At 37.4% G+C, this 19,463-nt stretch overlaps 1 protein-coding gene across 2 annotated transcripts; it reads left to right on the top strand.

The window, feature by feature from the left end:
* The first annotated feature begins 7,033 nt into the window (after positions 1-7,033).
* oxgr1a.2 (oxoglutarate (alpha-ketoglutarate) receptor 1a, tandem duplicate 2) lies at positions 7,034-19,080 on the top strand. Of its 2 annotated transcripts, XM_073922436.1 has the most exons (2): positions 7,034-7,311; positions 16,389-19,080. In XM_073922436.1, the coding sequence occupies exon 2, from the start codon at positions 16,397-16,399 to the stop codon at positions 17,411-17,413; it is 1,017 nt and encodes a 338-aa protein (XP_073778537.1). In that variant the 5' UTR covers positions 7,034-7,311; positions 16,389-16,396; the 3' UTR covers positions 17,414-19,080. The 2 variants fall into 2 exon arrangements, with proteins under 2 accessions (XP_073778537.1, NP_001139097.1); NM_001145625.1 differs by lacking the exon at positions 7,034-7,311 and having other exon boundaries at positions 16,397-17,413.
* The last annotated feature ends 383 nt before the right edge of the window (positions 19,081-19,463 follow it).

Genomic DNA, 19,463 nt, shown 5'->3' with positions numbered 1-19,463 from the left:
TTTGTAAACCCTTGAGATGGTTGTGCGTGAAAATCCCAGTAGACCAGCCCGTCTGGCACCAACAACCAGTTAACAAGCAGTTGGACAGGTGTACCTAATAAAGTGGCCGATAAGTGTAAACTACTATATCATAGTTAAAACAGAGTATTTATTATGGTATTTTGTATGTGAGACAATTGCTCGGAGCTCTATTTATTGTTTGTTCTCAGTTAGTTCTCAATATTTCAAGCCTCTCGCTCTGATAAGTGAGAATGTTGAAGTCACTGTGATGTTTCTCATTTTCATCTGAAGAGAGAGAGAGAGAGAGAGAGAGAGAGGGACTTTATGCAATCTGCCCTCTATAACCCTTCATGACACAACAAGACCCAGAATAAAAGATGGCACCGCTTCACTAAAAATGTGGATTTCGACATGCAGAAAGCCTGACAGACGCCTGAGAGGCTACAAGATGGTGTTCATTATGATAATAATTCCAATGGCATTCATAAAAACAAAATCTGAAAGCAGTGGCAGTACACATCTCTTTGTTTCAGAGCGATGCATTACGTCTGCACAAAGAAACTCTCCTGGACATGAAGTGCACTTATGAGTGAAGGTTTAATGACCACCATACAGGGCGACCCTCCAGAGACCAGCCAATCGATGGAGGAAGGAAATCATTGAAGGAATAGTTCAGCTCGTTTACTCACTAAAGCCTTTTACTAGAGAAACAGAGAAGCCCTCATGCAGGCAAGGTTGAAAAATGACATCAAGTACCAAGGAAATATCATTGAAGTGTAATGAAGCAGGGTATTTTAAACTGAAGTAAGGGTCAGAGATGCGATAGTATTTGATTTATGCCAGTTAAATGATTAAATTAGCTCACAAACTACTCATTTGTAAACGATCTGATTGGATTTGGTTGTGAGTCAGCAGCTCACTGATTCGAATGATTCAGTATGTGATTCTCGAGTTAAAGAAACGATTCATTCAGAGCGAGTCTTCTGTTTTATGACTCACTGATTCAAATATTGCACTCAGAGAGGGTCTGTTGTTAATGACTCACTGATTCAAATGATCCATTTAGAGCTAGTCTTCTGTTCATGACTTACAGATTCATATGATCCATATACAGCAAATATGCTTCATGTCTCACTGATTTAAATGATCCATTCAGAGAGAGTCCTATGTTAACTCACTGATTTATATGATCTGGTCAAAGTGAGTCTTCTATTAATGACTCACTGATTCAAATAATCTGTTCAGAACTATTCGCTGATTCAAATGATCCATTCAGAGCGTGTCTACTCATAGCAACTCACTTATTCAAATGATCCATTGACCAAGTCTACTGGTAATGACTTACTGATTCATATAATCTGTTCAGAACTACTCCCTGATTCAGATGAACCATTCAGAGCGAGTCTACAATTAACAACTCACTGATTCAAACAATCTGTTCAGAACTACTCGTTGATTCAGATGATCCATTTAGAGCGATTCTACTGTTAACAACTTACTGATTCAAACAATCTGTTCAGAACTACTCGCTGATTCAAATTATCCATTCAGAACGAGTCTACTGTTAACAACTCACTGATTCAAATTATCTGTTAAAAACTACTCGCTGATTCAAATGATCCATTTAGAGCGATTCTACTGTTAACAACTCACTGATTCAAACAATCTGTTCAGGACTACTCGCTGATTCAAATGATCCATTCAGAGCGTGTCTACTCATAACAACTCACTTATTTAAATGATCCATTGGCCAAGTCTACTGGTAATGACTTACTGATTCATATAATCTGTTCAGAACTACTCCCTGATTCAGATGAATCATTCAGAGCGAGTATACATTTAACAACTCACTGATTCAAACAATCTGTTCCGAACTACTTGCTGATTCAAATGATTCATTCAGAACGAGTCTACTGTTAACTCACTGATTCAAATTATCTGTTCAGAACTACTCGTCAGTTCAAATGATTCATTGAGTAAGTTTTCTGTTAACGACTCACTGATTCAAATAATCTGTTCAGAATTACTCAGTGATTCAAATGATCCATTCAGAGTGAGTCTACTGTTAACAATATGTTTATTCAAACAATCCATTAACAACTCACTGATTCAAATAATCTGCTCAGAACTACCTCCTGGTTAAAATTATCTATTCAGAGCGAGTCTACTGTTAATGACTCACTGATTCATATAATATGTTCAGAACTACTCACTAATTCAAATGATACATTCAGAGCGAGTCTACTGTTAATGACTCACTGATTCATATTATCTGTTCAGAACTACTCGTTGATTTAAATGATCCATTCAGAGCGAATCCACTGTTAAACACTCACTGATTCAAATAACCTTTTCAGAAGTACTTGTTGATTCAGAGCAAGTCTACAAAAGCGATTCACTGATTCAAATTGTTTGTTCAGAACTGCTCGTTGATTCAAATGATTTATTGAGTGAGTTTTCTGTTGACGACTCACTGATTCAAATAATCTGTTCAGATCTACTCGCTGATTCGAATTATTCAATCTGTGTGAGTTTACTGTTAATGACTCACTGATTCAAATAACCTGTTCAGAACTACTCACTGATTCAAATGATCCATTCAGAGCGAGTCTACTGGTAACAACTCACTGATTCAAATTGTTTGTTCAGAACTACTCACTGATTCAAATGATTTGATCTGTGTGAGTTTACTGTTAACGACTCAATGATTCAAATAACATGTTCAGAACTACATACTGATTCAAATAATCCATTCAGAGCGAGTCTACCGTTAACGACTCACTGATTCAAATCAGAACTAATCTCCAGTTAATGATTTAGTGATTTTTACAAATTTTTACAAAAAATTTTTATCAAAAATTTGTCTAAACTTGAGAGCCTAACATATTTTATTAATGCTGAAATTTAAGATTTATTAAAGAGTTATTGTCAAAAAAAAATCCATGATCAGGTCATGACCAATTGTTTTGCTTCATAAGACGTATGTATCGCCAGGAGCCTATATCTTTTATTTATTTATTCATTTTGTAGCATTAACTTGCATGATATGAATCACCAAAGACAATTGCTAAAAATAAAAACAGCTCAATTCTGAATTAGAAAACAGGTCAAGTATACCATATTGACAGCGTGAGTGTGAGTAAATGAACAGCACAGTTTTATTTCTAGGTGAACCGTCACTTTAACTAGTTTGCTCTCAGGACTACAGTATGATAATTGTTCTCCGGTGTATTGTTTCCCTCATCTAGAACCCAGCAGCAGCATGTTGTTTGTGGTTTGTTTCTGAATCCTATATATTGTTTTCTTCACATCTGCTTTGGAAAACAGTTTGACCTTGGTGATCTCGCTGGCAGCGTTTGAGACGAAACCACTTCTAAAGTAAAACTAGCGCACTGGCCCACGCACACTGACAGCAAAATATGCATCCTTAGGGTCATCTCCTTCATTTAATCCAAAGAAAGTCTACTTTTAATGAGTTTGGGAATGGACATGATTGCCTCTAACTCTCAGCTGCGTCTGGATCAGTTTGGAAAGATGCCTCCGTTCACATCAATATCTTTCTTCTTTAGAGATGAGAGTGACGTCTTTATATTGTAATCAGTTTGCTGTTTGTTTCTGCTCTCCATCTTCCAGTCTCACAATGGCAAGCAAATGAAGCTGAATTTCTACAGTGATTGGTTGTTTCTGTTCTCACATACAGTTGAAAGCAGAGGTTTACATACACTGTATGAAAAGGCACATAACCATAACCAGTTTCCATACAATACGATTATTCTGCCTCTGAAAAAGCTCAGATGATGATGTCAAGGTTTTGGAAGTTTCTGATTGGCTAATTGACAACATTTAAGTTAACTGGAGGCACAACTGTAGAATAGTATTGAAGGAAAAGCTCAAACACACTGCTTCCTTGTGTGACAACATGATAAATCAACAAGCCAGAATCAACAACAAAGCCAGATTACGATTTGCTAAATGACACTGGGGAAAAGACTCATGTTTGGAGACATGTCCTGTGCTCTGATGGAGCTAAGATTGAACTTTTTGGCCATAATGAGCAGTGTTACATTTTGAGGACAAAGGGGAAAGTGCACAAGCCTAGGAACAGCATCCCAACTGTGAAGTATGGGGGCGGCAGCATCATGTTGTGGGGCTGTTTTGCTGCAGGAGGGACTGGTCCACTTCACAGCATAGATGGCATCATGAAGAAAGAACATTAGAAATACTGAAGCAACATCTCAAGACATCAGCCAGGAAATTAAAACTTGGCCACAAATGGGTCTTCCAAACAGAACATGACCCTAAGCATACTGCCAAATGAGTTCAAATGTGCTTTAAGGACAACAGAGTGAATGTTTTGGAGTGGCCATCACAAAGCCCTGATCTCAATCCTATAGGAAATTTGTGGGCAGAGTTAAAAAAGCTTGTGCGAGCAAGACAGCCTACAAATCAGACTCAGCAATTCTGTCAGGAGAAATGGGCCAAAATTCCTGCACACTACTGTGAGAAGCTTGAGGAAGGATACCCAAAACATTTGACCAAAGTTATACAGTTTAAAAGCAAAGCTAAAACAGTACCAAGGAAGTGTGTGTAAACTTTTGACTGTTCTAGAAATTAATAAAAAATTCACAAAACAAAAAATTCTCTCATTATTCTGGCTTTTAGCAAAAGTAAATTGTTTAGCTAATCCTGACACACCTAAAATAGTAAACGTTTAGTCTGATTTACCATCAGACATTTTTTTAAAAAATGTTTATGCTCCTTTTTAGAGTGTATGTGAACTTCTGGTTACAATTGTACATGTAGAAACAATACATATAACCTAATATCACACATTCTTATGTGATTCAGATTTATTGATTCCTAAAACCAATCCAGGCTCATTCTGAAAATGTTCATCTACTTTAAGGAAAATGGACTATAGGAGAATTGATTAACTAAATTGGCCATAGTGCATGTGTGTAAATTGGTGTGTATGGGTGTTTCCTAGTACTGAGTTAAAGCTGGAAGGGCATTCACTGTGTAAAACATATGCTGGGATAAATGGTGGTTCATTCCGCGGTGGCGACCCCTGATGAATAAAAGGGCTAAGCCTAAATAAATATCTATTTAACTCACTATTTACACTCTAGTTTCAAACCTTAATGAGTTTCTGTTAAACACAAAAGAAGATATTTTGAAGAATGCTGGTAACTGGTACCCATTGACTTCCATAGTAGGACAAAAAATACTACGGAATTCAACCAATTACCAACGTTTACCAATCTTTTCATTGTGTTTTTTGTCAAGAATTTTTAGATGAACAATCACTTTAATAATCAAAAGCTCCTTTTAAGGAACCTTTTGTTGAATGAAAATGTTCCACTGATGTTAAATGATAGCTATTATTTCCAGTCCTTTCCCCATTATAAAAGTCACAAGATGATAAAAAGAGATGTGAGATGGTTTTGAGACAGAGCCAGGAAACAGAAACTAAAGGGAATAAAGTGCAGTACAGGTGGAATATCAGTCTCTGCGCTGCTGATTAGAGCAGTCGATTAGATTGATTGAGACGCTCCACCTGTGCATTTAACCCCTCTGGAGATTTACACACATCCATTTGCTGATGGATGGAGGGATTTCCAGCCGCTGTCAATGACCTGGATTGAGACTTAACCGGCGATGCAATATCAGAGAATAGCTGAGCATCAGAAGTGGGAATCATTAAACCCAGAGGAGCTTGGGGAACACTTCAGGACTGCTTAAATGCTGCGTCACGACTGGTTTTGTCACGATTACCGTTTTTAAGATAAACCACGGTAAAGTTATTGATGGTTAGTATTACTGTTTATTATCATTAAAACCATGATTGATTATAGCGATTTTGAAAATTGACTTAAAATCCTGTAACATTGTGATTATAGGTCATCGCTAAAGCCTGCAATGTAAATGCATAAAAATAACAGCTCATTATGGACATGTACCCCTGTATACATTTCTAGAGAGAGAAAAATGCATCCCAGGAGCTACGTTTTTTCCAATTTTTGTTTTTGCAAATCCACCAGAGGCTGCTGTGTACGATTCTTCATATCTCAAATTACTCGACTCAATTAATTGACCCAAGTACACCCACTTCCCTAAACTCAACCGATAGTGTTTTCAAAAGTAATCCAGAAAAAGAAAAGCCCTCACCTGATTTTTTCATGCTTTCAGATTTTACCACGTTCTCACTCTGTTATTTACGCCTTAATTTTATGTTTTGGCTTTTGTTTTTTTCTGCTTTCTGGAACAATTCTTCCCCAGACCCGAACCCTGTCATCGCAGTGAACTCCTCTCTGTGTCTCAAGTCTGCTGACGTACATGGTGAGATAATTGGGCAAATTGGGCAAACCCTACACACACTCAACTATAGGTAATAATAATAATACTAAACCACTGAAGTCAGACTTTAGCTGAGGCAAAGAGCAAAACAACATTTCAGATGTTTTACAATGTGCCAGAAATGCTGGTTAGTCCATTATTGCGTCCCATCACACACATTCCTATTGCCAAATCATCTGTTAAAACAAAATCACATGACTTTTAATCCACATACTGGAATTTTTTATAAATGCGCATAAAAATAGCTGGATAGAAGCATAACTAATGGCTGCTTTTTCCAACATTCTTCAGAATGTTTTGTGTTCATCAGTAAATTAAAACATGTTGCATGTGAGTAAATGATGAGGAATGTTTCTTTTCAGGGTGCACTGTCTCTTTAAGGAAGGTAGTCAAATCAATTAGTATATTTAATGAATGCTGCTTTAAATTTGATTGAAGACATGAAATTTGTAATGCTCGTTGCATCCAGAAAGCAAACAAGTTCCTTATTGCAACCAGCAAAATTTGTTTTTAATACAATGCTTTAGAAGTATTACGATGCTATTTTTGTAGTGCAGAGCATTGAAGCTGTTAAGACGCAGTGTGTATTCTTGCGAAAGGAGAAGTGTGATCTCTTGTCATCTTTTATATTAACCACAATGACTCTATACATTCATGTCTTCCTAACAATAGCTTCATGCAACTTTAGTTTCAAGCTTAACGTAACCAAAAAAGGATGTCTTTTCAATAAGGAAAACATTGTTTCCGGTTATATATACATGAAACTCGCAGTGAAGACTTCCGTTATTTTGATTATTTGAACTAGACTATTAAATCGAAGTCATTTCATAAGTTCTTACTTAATAATCTATTATTTCAACCTGAATTTCCTCTCATCGAGCCTCAAGAAGCTGATTCTGTCTGAATATATACAGACACCACCCAAAATTGCTGGACATCGCTCTCTGTCAGGAGGTAAGAACAAATTCCCTCAAATTCTCTATTCGAAATCTCTATTAATAAACCATTAACTTTGACTTTTAGCTTAATAAACTACTGATTTGCTGCTTATAAATGCACGTTAAGCTATTAGTTGTGTCTAGGTTTAGAGAATATGCCAGAATACGTTATATTTAAGTACAAATAAACAGCTAATATCTTAATTATATGCATGCAATGAACCCTAGGAATTGGTCCCTATACTAGTGTTAGCAATTATTTTAATGAGAACGTGACCTTTTTGGATTGTAGAGATGTAGATTAGAGGATTTGGTTGTCCGTGCGGTATAGAAACATTGGATTTGATGTAATTCCTGAGATGGAGGAGTGAGTGTCTTTAATGTGTGGCCGGTGCAGATCTCTACAGTGTCTTAAAGCTCCATCGCTGTGAAATATTAATGCAGCTGCCGCAGACCCAATGATCACCATCAAATAAGAGGAACAGACCACTGCAGGAGAGACTCGTATCTGCATACTACACTACTCGATACACGCTTGGAGACAGGCTGAACTCATTCAGATTTATTCAGAACAGCACATTAGAATATTAAGCTTGATCTGGTTACACGGTAAAACCCTGTTATTATTGTCTTGCTGTAAAATTATGGCCAAAACATTGGTAGTTTAATCTATAGTAGGCTTAATGACAAAATATTTTATAATATAGCCATTTAGAAGTTATATAGGTAGATGGATGGACAGAGAGAAAGGCTGATTACCAGAACAAGGGATGAATGAATAGATGGATGGATGGCTAGAAGAAAAAACAGAATAATACAGCACAGTGGCTGGATGGGTTAATGAATAGAACAATGACTGAATGGATGAACAGACTGAAAGATAGAATGACATTTTGTTGATGGATGGACGGACAGATGGATGGATAGAACAAATTTACATTAAAATATAGTATAGACTGAAAAAGATAGAAAGATGCAACAATGGATGGATGGATAGAACAAAAGAATCAGAAACGGACAGATTAATAGATGCATGGAGGATGAATGCGTGTACAGCAAATTAATAAAATGACAGTATGCTGATGGATTATTGGAGGGATGAACAGAATGACAGCTTGCTGATTGGTGGATGGATGAATGGGGGAATATTAAAATGATGGATGGATGGAGTGTACATTAAAATATAAAATGGATGGACAGACTGGTAGACAGAAAGATACAATAGTGGATGGATTGATGGATGGACAGAGAGATGGATGGAGAGATGGATGGAAAAAATTGAACAAAATTATAGATGGATAGAGTTTTATTTTAATTACATTAATTAAAACATAGGGTGGATTGATAGACTGAAAGACAGAAAGATACAACAATGGATGGATGGATGGATGGATGGATGAATGGATGAAACAAATGTAAGAATCTAAAACTGATAGAATGATAGATATATGGATGGATGGATGGATGGAAAAATGGATAGATGGATGCATGTACAGCAAATTAATAAAACGAGAGCTACCTGATAAATGGATCAATCAACAAATGCAATAGTGGATGGATGGATAAAAGGATGGATGGATAAAACAACAGATACACTAATAGATGGATAAATGGATGGATGGATGGGTGGATGGATGGATGGATGGATAGATGAATGGATGGATAAAACAACAGATACACTAATAGATGGATAAATGGATGGATGGATGGGTGGATGGATGGATGGATGGATAGATGAATGGATGGATAAAACAACAGATACACTAATAGATGGATAAATGGATGGATGGATGGATGGATGGATGGATGGATGGATGGGTGGATGGATGGATAGATGAATGGATGGATAAAACAACAGATACACTAATAGATGGATGGATGGATGGGTGGATGGATGGATGGATGGATGGAGAAAACAACAGATACACTAATAGATGGATGGATGGATGGATGGATGGATGGATGGATGGATGGATGGATAAAACAACAGATACACTAATAGATGGATGGATGGATGGATGGTTGGATGGATGGATGGGTGGATGGAAGGAATAGATGAATGGATGGATAAAACAACAGATACACTAATAGATGGATGGATGGATGGATGGATGGATGGATGGATGGATGGGTGGATGGATGGATAGATGAATGGATGGATAAAACAACAGATACACTAATAGATGGATGGATGGATGGATGGATGGATGGAGAAAACAACAGATACACTAATAGATGGATGGATGGATGGATGGATGGATGGATGGATGGATGGATGGATGGATGGATGGATAAAACAACAGATACACTAATAGATGGATGGATGGATGGATAGATGAATGGATGGATAAAACAACAGATACACTAATAGATGGATGGATGGATGGATGGATGGATGGATGGATGGATGGGTGGATGGAAGGAATAGATGAATGGATGGATAAAACAACAGATACACTAATGGATGGATGGATGGATGGATAGATGAATGGATGGATAAAACAACAGATACACTAATAGATGGATGGATGGGTGGATGGATGGATTGATGAATGGATGGATGGGTGGATGGATAGATAGATGAATGGATGGAAAAAACAACAGATACAATAGTGGATGGATGAGTGGATGTATTGATGGGTGGATAAAACAACAGATACACTAATAGATGAATGGATGATAAAACAACAGATACAATAGTGGATGGATGTCTGGATGGATGGATGAACGGATGGATAAAACAACAGATACAATGGTGGATGGATAAATAGATGGATGGATGGATGGATGGATGGATGGATGAAATATAGAAAGATGGACGGAGTTATGAAATGAGAAATGGACAGATTTCTACACTTGTTTAACCCATCACTCATGTTTGTCCTGATCAGTCCAGTTCAGTTGCTATGGTAATAGTTTCATATCATTATTTCATGTATTAATATATTCACATATCCGTCTAAACAAACACATGTATATATATATATATTAGCGGAATAAACATTTATTTATATTTAACCCCAGAAATGCTGCATGTGAGCTCTACTGTGTGTGTGTGAGGGATTCACCAGCTCCTGAATCACAGCAGGCGTGGGTGTGTATAAGAGTGTGTGACCCCGCAGTCAGTGTTTAACTGCACATACAGACAGAGTGAATACAGACAGACTGAAGACACGAGGAAAACACTGGCTGCTAGGTGGGCAGAGATGCTCGAACAACAGCAGAAGAGAGATTTTTTTCTGTGGCTGGCAACAGCGAGGGCGTGAGAATGAAAAAAAGAAAAAACAGAGAGGAGACTTACTGGAATGAGGAGGAAAGCCAATGGCAAAGCAGCCCACGCAACACCTACATCCCCCATCAGGCACACACACACACACACACACACACACACACACGAACACTGACAGACATTCAGAGACACGACCAAGTGTGCACTTATATTCTACATGCATACAGATTTATAGATGTAAGCACATTTGATCCCCTGTATTGCACCGCACGTTACTAGCAGACCTCGAGTCAAGAGAATGTGGAAGGAATATTTGATGATGGGCTGCCAAATTATAATCAGTGTACATTATTTTCTAATACTTCAATAACCCAGAGGGAATTATTCTGCTTATACTCTTCCCACAGTTAAAGCCACTGTTGAGATGTTGCATTTCACACATTTAAGCTGGTTTAAGCTGCTTCTTGCAGGTCATAAGCTAGTTTTAGCTGTTTTTTGCAGGTCTTGAGCTAGTTTTAGCTGGTTTTTGCAGGTCAGAAGCTGGTTTTAGCTGGTTTTTGCAGGTCATGAGCTGATTTAAGACGATTCTTGCATATCATGAGCTGGTTTAAGCGGGTTTTTGCAGGTCATGAGCTTGTTTAAGATGATTCTTGCAGATCATTAGCATTTTTAAGCTGGTTATTGTGAGTCATGAGCTGGTTTAAACCGGTTATCGCAGGTCATGAGCAGGTTTAAGCTTGTTCTTTGCTGCTTTAAGTTCACTTTTGCTAGTTAAAGCTGGTTCTTGCAGGCCATGAGCTAGTTTAAGTTGGTTCTTGCTGGTTTAAGATTGTTTCTACCTGGTTTAAGCCGTTTTTATTGGCTTAATATTGCTCTTTGTGGGTTTAAACTGGTTCCTGCAGGTCATGAGTTTATTTAAGATTGTTCTTTGCAGGTTCTTGCTGGTCTAATCATGAGCTAATTTTAAGGTGCATGGTTATGAGCTGGTTAAACTGTTTTTCTTTTTCTATGACCCAGTGTAAACCAGCAAATAACCATCTTAAACCAGCTTACGACCTGCAAGAACCAGCTTAAGCTCATGGAGCAAAAAAAAGCTTAAAACATCTCATGTCCAGCAAGAACTGGTTTAAACCAGCTTATGATCATATTATAAAAGCTCATGATCATCTTAACCAGCTTATGACCATCTTAAACCAGCTCATGATCATCTTAGCCAGCTTATGACCATCTTAAACCAGCTCATGATCATCTTAGCCAGCTTATGACCATCTTAAACCAGCTCATGATCATCTTATACAAGCTTATGACCATCTTAAACCAGCTCATGATCATCTTATACGAGCTTATGACCATCTTAAACCAGCTTATGACCATCTTAAACCAGCTTATGACCATCTTAAACCAGCTCATGATCATCTTATACGAGCTTATGACCATCTTTAACCAGCTTATGACTATCTTAAACCAGCTTATGACCATCTTAAACCAGCTCATGATCATCTTATACGAGCTTATGACCATCTTTAACCAGCTTATGACCATCTTAAACCAGCTTATGACCATCTTAAACCAGCTCATGGTCATCTTATACCAGCTTATGACCATCTTAAACCAGCTTATGACCATCTTAAACCAGCTTATGACCATCTTAAACCAGCTTATGACCATCTTAAACCAGCTCATGGTCATCTTATACGAGCTTATGACCATCTTAAACCAGCTTATGACCATCTTAAACCAGCTTATGACCATCTTAAACCAGCTCATGGTCATCTTATACGAGCTTATGACCATCCTAAACCAGCTTATGACCATCTTAAACCAGCTTATGACCATCTTAAACCAGCTTATGACCATGTTAAACCAGCTCATGGTCATCTTCAACCAGCTCATGGTCATCTTATACGAGCTTATGACCATCTTGAACCAGCTTATGACCATCTTAAACCAGCTCATGGTCATCCTAAACCAGCTTATGACCATCTTAAACCAGCTTACGACCATCTTAAACCAGCTTATGACCATCTTAAACCAGCTCATGGTCATCTTAAACCAGCTCATGATCATCTTAAACCAGCTTATGACCTTCTTAAACCAGCTTATAATCATCTTAAACCAACTTATGACCTTCTTAAACCAGCTCATGATCATCTTAAACCAACTTATGACCTTCTTAAACCAGCTCATGATCATCTTAAACCAGCTTATCACCTTCTTAAACCAGCTTATGACCTTCTTAATTCATCTCATGATCAACTTAAACCAGCTTATGACCTTCTTAAACCAGCTTATGACCTTCTTAAATCAGCTCATAATCATCTTAAACCAGTTTATGACCATCTTAAACCAGCCTATGACCATCCTAAACCAACTCAAGATCATCTTAAACCAGCTTATCACCTTCTTAAACCAGCTTATGACCTTCTTAATTCATCTCATGATTAACTTAAACCAGCTTATGACCTTCTTAAACCAGCTTATGACCATGTTAAACCAGCTTATGACCATCTTAAACCAGCTCATGGTCATCTTATACGAGCTTATGACCATCTTGAACCAGCTTATGACCATCTTAAACCAGCTCATGGTCATCTTAAACCAGCTTATGACCATCTTAAACCAGCTCATGGTCATCCTAAACCAGCTTATGACCATCTTAAACCAGCTTATGACCATCTTAAACCAGCTTATGACCATCTTAAACCAGCTCATGGTCATCTTAAACCAGCTCATGATCATCTTAAACCAGCTTATGACCTTCTTAAACCAGCTCATAATCATCTTAAACCAACTTATGACCTTCTTAAACCAGCTCATGATCATCTTAAACCAGCTTATCACCTTCTTAAACCAGCTTATGACCTTCTTAATTCATCTCATGATCAACTTAAACCAGCTTATGACCTTCTCAAACCAGCTTATGACCTTCTTAAATCCGCTCATAATCATCTTAAACCAGTTTATGACCATCTTAAACCAGCCTATGACCATCCTAAACCAACTCAAGATCATCTTAAACCAGCTCAAGATCATCTTAAACCAGTTCATGACCATCTTAAACCAGCTTACGATTATGTTAAACCAACACATGATCATTTTAAACCAACTCAAAATCATCTTAAACCAGTAGCCATTTGCCCAAATCCACCTCATCAGCATATGCAGTTTATGTTTTCAGCAGGGACAGCACCAAACACACGCTCACATTGCATTATGATTGCCACATTTCTGAAACACAGCAGGTGAAATCGGTCGTATGGCTTCAGCAGGCCTGATAAACACCAGCTGATTGATAGCAAACATATTTTTTGTGGATGCTACTAAGAATCTGAATGCATAACAAGGTCACATTCAGCAGTGCAGTGGATGCTTTTATGGCTGTCTCTGCGATGCGGGCCAGTAAAAGGCCAGCTGGACAGCAGGTAGTCAAACACTGTTAGTGGGTGGAATGGCACAGCAAGACGACGATAGCTCGCCGTGCCAAGATAAACGCTGTTAACTGCGAGCTTCGTCACTTATGGTGTCCCCACCTTCTGTCTAAGTGTGAAAATGTAAAAATGCATGCAGGCAGCACGAAGGAGCCCTCCTGAGCGACAAAACCAGACTGAAGCAGAGATCATGATATGTTTGAGATATAAGATCCAACGCCTTCTGATGCAGAAAGCCGTCCTGCCCTTCAGTCTGGCCTGCTTTTCAACATGCTCTCATTTTCGAGTCACCTAAAATAGGCCATCGAATCCTATTTTAGTCAAAGCACAGTCTATCGTGCTCGGAGGATTTCACTGGGCTAATTCAGCCCGCTGATTACTTGATTTCTCAGTGTGACACCGGGCAGATTTCATTCCATTAATTCACATCCAGCAAACGTGAGGGTATGAATTTTTCAATGCAGGGCTTGAATTTTTAAGTACATTCTTAAAGTTTTAATGTGATTGGTCAGATCCTTTCTGTCTGTTTTACATTGCATTGTTGCAAAATAGCTTAACATGTCGGGTCTCTGGTGCTGTGGTATAAGGGTACAACAATGAATCACTTTAAACATTAAAAATTCATATTACAATTAATAAATAAGGCTGCTACACAGCTTGGTTGTACTACTGTGAATACTATAATAGTATGCAATTGATGCTTTGCAGTGGCATGTTTTATTATTAATACACAGACACAAAACCTGTATCCACTATCAGTCAGTATATATATATATATATATAAATAACTGTAAAAATATAATTTATTCATGTGATCCAAATATATTTATGGGTGGATGAATATTCAGCATTGCTCAAGTGTTCTCTCTCTATCTGTCTGTCTACCTACCTACCTACCTGTCCGTCCATCCATCCATCCATCCATCCATCCATCCATCCATCCATCCATCCATCCATCCATCAATCATCCATACATCCATCTATCCGTACATCCGTCTATCTATCTATCTATCTATCTATCTATCTATCTATCTATCTATCTATCTATCTATCTATCTATCTATCTATCTATCTATCTATCTATCTATCTATCTATCTATCTATCTATCTATCTATCTATCTATCTATACATCCGTACATCTATCTATCTATCTATCTATCTATCTATCTATCTATCTATCTATCTATCTATCTATCTATCTATCTATCTATCTATCTATCTATCTATCTATCTATCTATCTATCTATCTATCTATCTATCTATACATCCGTACATCTATCTATCTATCTATCTATCTATCTATCTATCTATCTATCTATCTATCTATCTATCTATCTATCTATCTATCTATCTATCTATCTATCTATCTATCTATCTATCTATCTATGTCTTTCTATCTATCTATCTATCTATCTATCTATCTATCTATCTATCTATCTATCTATCTATCTATCTATCTATCTATCTATCTATCTATCTATCTATCTATCTATCTATCTATCTATCTATCTATCTATCTAGCTATGTCTTCAAGTTAAGTGTGAGTCTTGCTTCCTCTTGTGGCCAAACTGGGGCTTTTTCCCCATAAAGTCCATGAAGTCATGTACTGTAAATATTAAATATATTATTAAATAAAAACAACAAAATTGCTTCCCACATTAACAAAATACTATAGTAATGTGAATAGTGAACACTATAATAGCAAAATGTATGCATATATTATAATATTTACAACTTTGTTAATAAATACTATACTGTAGTATTAACTATAGTGAACTGAAAAACAGAAATAAATATTGTAGAATACTTAGATCTTTACTACCACTAAATTGTGATGTACTGTAGTATAATACCCTACAGTTGGAGAAAACTACAGTAATTTGTTAAAATTAATATAGTGGTTGTGTTAGCAACTACACATTTTTTGCCACAACAGCTGAATTCAGTACTTTACTATACTATACTATAGTTTAAAACTATTACAGTATTTACAATAAATTATTTATATAATTAGTATTTTCCCTACATGCATTTATTTGAATGTTCGACATATCTAAATGTTACTAATTATCATGTCTGGAAAGACAATGCATCTTTTTGAAACTCAAAACCTAGTGATGTAAATGAGATTAGTAAATCAAACTCTCTACAATGTTGCTAGAGCTGAACAGTGGCTGTTAATAATTGATAACATCATGCAGTTCCAGCAGAGGGCGACAAACTCCTGTTTACAGCCACTCACGTTCACTCAGCACCGCATTCAGCCAGATAATCCTAAACCTTCTGTGATTTTTGACTGTGCAGTTTTTCAGATCATCAGTGGTATGGAGTTGTAATATGATTCAAACCCTGCCGGAACTACTTTAGCTGTGTGTTTATATGAAATTAATTAAAATGGCCATCGTCACCTTAACATTTCATCTACTTTTCTCCAGGTGCGATCATGTCTGGCAACCTTTACTACGACATGACCAACACATCAAGCGACAACTGCACCGATGTGGACAGCAAAATGAAGCGCTACTATCTGCCAGCCATGTACGGTGCCATCTTCATCGTGGGCGTGATTGGAAACATCACAGCTCTTCTGGTGTATCTGCTCAAGGTTCGACCCTGGAAGAGCAGCACCATCATCATGGTGAACCTGGTCCTCACAGATCTCCTCTTCATGATCTCGCTGCCATTTTTAGTGTATTACTATGTGCTGAATGACTCGTGGACTCTGGGAATCACCGTGTGTCGCTTCGCCCGCTTCATCTTCCACTTCAACCTGTACGGCAGCATCCTCTTCCTATCATGCGTGTCCATTTTTCGCTATGTAGCAATCGTGCATCCGCAGCACTCACACAAGATTCGGCGCAAACGCTGGGGCGTTGTATCTTGTGTGCTGGTTTGGGTTATTACATTGGCTGAACTGAGTCCTATTTTATATGTTTTGGATACGGTTGACCTCAATAACGAAACACACTGTTCGGATTTTGCGAGCAACAATCCTCAAAGAGTTTGGCCATATAGTTGGGTGTTGACTGTACTTGGCTATTTAGTTCCTTTAATGGTGGTTTGTGCTTGCTATTGGCGCATCATTGTAGAGCTAAAGAAGGGTCCTCATATGGGGAGCACCAAACGGGTGCGAGCAAGAAGACTCATTGTATTGATTTTGACATGTTTTACCATTTGTTTTCTTCCGTATCATGTGCTGCGAGCATTCAGAGTCTACACGAGGCTCACACCTGGGATGAACTGTATGTTAGATCAGGGCATACATGTGGCCTACATCATCTCCAGACCCATCGCAGTGCTTAACATCATCTTCAACCTGCCGCTCTACACACTGTCGGATGATAGCTTTAAACAAGCCTTTGTGGAGCTCTTCAAATGTGACAAGCTCAAGTCGAGCAATGAAAAGACTACTGGCGACGATCTCCCAACCCACAACCAGCAATATAAGCAAGAAGAGTAGCAGAGATTGAGCTAAAGACACTGTGAAATGATATGAAGGATATACGTCACATGAAAATGAACATTTGAACAATAATTAGGCACTCGCTTTTATAACAATCGAGGCCTGATTGACTTTGTATCTGCTGTGGAAAAAATATGACTATATTTTAAAGAGGTAAAGACATGTAAAAATAGTTGATTGGAAAATAATCAATCGATAACATGATCCTTCATTCATTCATTTTCTTTTCGGCTCAGTCCCTATATTAATCAGGGGTCAGCGGAATGAAACACCAACATTGCCATCATATGTTTTACACAGTGAATGCCTTTCCAGCTGCAACCCAGTACTGGGAAACACCCATACACACTCAATCCCACACACACATACACTACGGCCAATTTAGTTCATCAAATTCCCCGATGTGTTTGGACTGTGGGCAAAACCGGAGCACCCGGAGGAAACCCACACCAACACGGGGAGAACATGCAAACTCCACACAGAAATGCCAACTGATATAACCATGAGTTTTTACCATCCAAATGGGATTCCACTTTCAAAACATGGTGCGATATTGATAATTGATCAGTTATTTAATGAAAACACTATGCACTCATTTTCCGATCTTAAAGACAAATTTATGTTGTCATCAAGCGATTTCTTTCGATACTTACAAGTCAGAAGCTATATTACAAATAATAAAAAAAGGAAATATTTTAAAAAGTAACAACTAATGTGTATTTTATTGATATAAAAAGGCAAACATTACTACATAAACGACATATATCAGATATCACACATATAAAATAGACTTATTCTGGATTCAACAGTTTGATGCGGTGGCGCAGCAGGTAGTTCTGTCGCCTCACAGCAAGAAGGTCACTGGTTCGAGCCTCGGATGGGTCAGTTGGCGTTTCTGTGTGGAGGTTGCATGCATTGCATTCGCATGGGTTTCCTCCGGTTTCTCCCACAGTCCAAAGACATGCGGTACAGGTGAATTGGGTAGGCTAATATGTCCATACAGTGTTTGTGTGTGAATGAATGTGTATCAGTGTTTCCTAGTAATGAGTTGCAGCTTGAAGAGCATCCGCTGCATAAAACATGTTCTGGATAAGTTGGTGGTTCATTACACTGTGGTGACCCCAGATTAATAAAGGGACTAAGCCCGAAAAGAAAATAATTCAGTTTGTAAAGAAATTCAAGAAAGCCTACAAGTGTGTATGTTAATAATTGTTTAAGGGCCTAATGAGCCTCTGATGACACATACAAAATGAGAATGTCAAACAATAGAGTTATTTAACTTTTACTACTAGAGGCTGGATATTTTTACACACTGTAGCAACACAACTTAAAATTGATTTTATTTTTTTGCATAATAGGTCCCAGGGCCGTTGCTTGGGTCGCCTATGTGACAAAAGTGCCCCTCCCACCTGCCGGTAGAAACAGGTACTGCTGAATAGCTGACTTTAATTACCTGACACAAATTTTATTTATTTTTTTTTTTTTTCGGTTTCGAAGTTCTTTTTTTTTATTTATTTATTTTTTTATTATAGCATTATTATAACATTACATAAAGTAAAAATACAATAATTCAGATATATGTTATATCCATAAACATTACTGTAGTTACAACAACAACAACCAAAAATAATGAAGTAAATATATAACAGGAGAAAAAAATTAATAAAAAATTGCAAAAAAAAAAATAATTAATAAATAAGATAAAAAATAAAAATATTACAAAATACTTCTACATATATAAACTAAAATAATAACTTAGGATACAATCATCGACTACAGCGGGGGATCAGAACTAGAAAAAAAATTCCTTCATGAAATCTAACATTAAATCATTCTTTTTGTTTTTAATTTGCATTAGAGACTTTTTCAGATTTTCCTACCCGACACAAATGCTGCGTTAAGGGGAATTCGCGTGATGTATGTGGTAAATTTAAGTACTTAGATAACAAAATAAATATTATACAACCTATTTGTATTTAAGTGCAACATATTCCAAAAGGTCAGGGGCTTTTGACAATACGTCAGGCCAGGGGCTTAAGCACCCAAA

Source organism: Danio rerio, chromosome 1 (assembly GCF_049306965.1).
Source record: "Danio rerio strain Tuebingen ecotype United States chromosome 1, GRCz12tu, whole genome shotgun sequence".
Lineage (NCBI taxonomy): Eukaryota > Metazoa > Chordata > Actinopteri > Cypriniformes > Danionidae > Danio > Danio rerio.
The sequence above is the reverse complement of the archived record's forward strand: the minus strand, read 5'-3'. Positions and strand labels throughout refer to the sequence as shown.